The following is a 2,500-nucleotide window of genomic DNA, read 5'->3' as shown; positions in this document are numbered from 1 at the left end:
TCACTTTGATTCTCTCTCTCTGTCGCTCTCTCTCTCTCTCTCTGTCGCTCTCTCTCTCTCTCTCTCTCTCTCTCTCTCTCTCTCTCTCTCTATTTCCTGGTTGCTTGGAGAGAAAGAGAGAGAGAGAGACTTAATCACTCCATAAGCAAATTTCAATAAAATGATATGTAACGGTCCATTGGGGCTAGTCTAGTTCTGATATTGCCTTGACAGCCCAGACCATATAATCCCAGTGCACTTCCAAAGGTTTGGACGTAATGTTCTTTGGTTCAGGAGCTGCATCATGGGGATGCTGGCAATAAGGAGAACACAGACAGATCTTACACCTTATTCTGTGAGGCCCTTAAAACCACAGAAACGTAAATCAAATAACAGGATTGCCTTGTGTACGACAGCACATACTTACATGGGTGTGGCAGCTTTAAATACGCAAACCCCAGAGAGATTCAGACAGCTCTTTTGTAATGCTCGCTGTAATTCAATGATCATCAGTGTTATCAGTATGTATGCATGTATGGGACAGGTGTATACACAGGTTGTCATGATTCTAGTTCTTTAATGAGGATTAACTGCTTGGTAACATTTTAATTATGTTGTACACAATTGTCTTGGATGAGGTTGGATGTCTGTGTGAGTGTGTGTGTTGTGTGTGTGTGTCGGTGTGTGTGTGTGTGTGTGTGTGCGTGTGTGTGTGTGCATGCAATTGTGTATTCCCTCTTTCAACTTGAAAGACTGTTCTCTGCCAGTTCTGATCTCCTGGGAAAGCTAATCTTTTATTCTGTTGAAAAGGGCTTCAGGGCAGAGTTTTTTGCACCGACCCCTAAATACGCTAATAACGGTCTGCCACATCTCTTTGAAGTCTCTCTGCAATCATCGGCCCTGCGGACCAATGTACCACTTCCAATAATCTCCTGCAGCCTCACAGTTTCACAAAGACCGGCCTATGGTTTTAGCAGATATAGAGCTCTTTAAACCATTGTCTGATTGTATTTCCATATACATGTCCCTGTTCAACAATACCTATACCTAGTGAACCAGCTCTATGATCAATGATAAGAATGCTTTGTAACAAATACTCCCTGACCCAGTTCACCGCCCCCTCCCCCCCATGGTTCCAAATTGAATCTGGCGCTGATGCAAAGCTTACATTTTTCTGTAAACCCCACCAGCCCGCCCTCCCCTTGATTGGTTCTGATACCCAATCACCCCCCACTGCCTCTTCCAATTGATTCTGGTTTCCCTTGATGCTATTGTGTTCACCTAATGTGTGTAATCATGTAGAATGTAGACACACACACACACACACACACACACACTCACACACACACACACACACACAAACACACATGCATGCACACAGTGGTTACTTTAGTGTTGTATGGGTTATTTTGTGAGGTTATATGCCTGTTTGAACAGACTGGCCCTGTGCTCAATGAAAAGTACATACATTTGGGGCTCTGATGAGCAGTCGCAAAATACTCATTCAAACCGTCTTTCAAACTGTAACTCTTGATAAACATGTCAACGGTGAAAGATACGCCGGTACCACGAGGCACGGCGTGCATAGCAGTATAGGCCCCTCTAGCACAATGTTCAGTGTCTTGTTGCGTTTTAAGTGCATTATTCATGTCGATGAGATGTTTTTTTAATGATACCAAAAGGGGTTATATCCCGGTTTCTGTTGCTCTAGCTGGAATTGAGTCCCTCAGTGCCGCTGTAACGGTCAGAGTGCACCTTAGCAAGGCACTCCATCACACCAGGATAGCTACAGCCCATCTCTGCTCCAACACAGTTTCAGGCTCTGAATTCTGAGCGGATGAAAATGGCGGCTGGTCTTGTCATTGATGTTACCCAAATTAAATCCAACTCGAAACTTGTCAACATCTTGTTGTCGTTGCCGATCCATGGTTTGACTTCAGTGTTTGGCTCCTCTTGAATAGCTACTCTTGAAGCTCTGACAGCTTGAACAACTTTTAAGATGGCTTACTGATGTTGGGATCGTTCTGGTTATTTGAAATCTTTCTGGTTATTCTATCCAGTGCAGAATTCTCCTAAACCTCCTACACAATAAGTGAATTGTATGTAAATTCAATGTTCTGTACTTTTATCAAATTGGCTGTGATAGTTGTGATAGTTGTGATAGTTGCAGCTTCCTCTGTGTGGCTGCATCAGCTTTTCAGTGTTCACATCACTCTATGCTTTGTCTACTCACTTGCAGTGGCAACAATGTACATTCATGAAAATTAAGTTCTAGTTAGAAGGAATATCCATGCATCAGGTTCATAAGGAGAAGGATGTGATTAACATGATAACCTTAAAAAGGATTTTCTACTTGACGACGCATATTCATGATGTTATTAACCTTTTTTTTTGGTACCAATATGTACCGATTGAATTACACACATTCAGAATACAGTTGTACATCCGTCTGGCCTATGTAGCATGATGCTATCCCTCTGTTGTTTGGCTCTAGGACAATGGCCGCTAACGTAGGGTCCAT

The 2,500-nt window shown here is 42.8% G+C and overlaps 1 protein-coding gene across 1 annotated transcript in view; it reads left to right on the top strand.

Moving 5' to 3' along the window:
- Positions 1-2,477: 2,477 nt before the first annotated feature.
- Positions 2,478-2,500, top strand: part of dpysl5b (dihydropyrimidinase like 5b) — a gene marked incomplete at both ends in the record, with an annotated part of 12,634 nt that continues 12,611 nt past the window's right edge. The window contains one exon of the mRNA XM_079753322.1: positions 2,478-2,500. This exon is cut by the window's right edge and continues 88 nt beyond it. Within this exon, the coding sequence (XP_079609448.1) occupies positions 2,478-2,500 (23 nt within the window).

The sequence above is a fragment of the Pollachius pollachius genome (genome assembly GCF_949987615.1).
Source record: "Pollachius pollachius genome assembly, chromosome: 16".
NCBI lineage: Eukaryota > Metazoa > Chordata > Actinopteri > Gadiformes > Gadidae > Pollachius > Pollachius pollachius.
The sequence above is the reverse complement of the archived record's forward strand: the minus strand, read 5'-3'. Positions and strand labels throughout refer to the sequence as shown.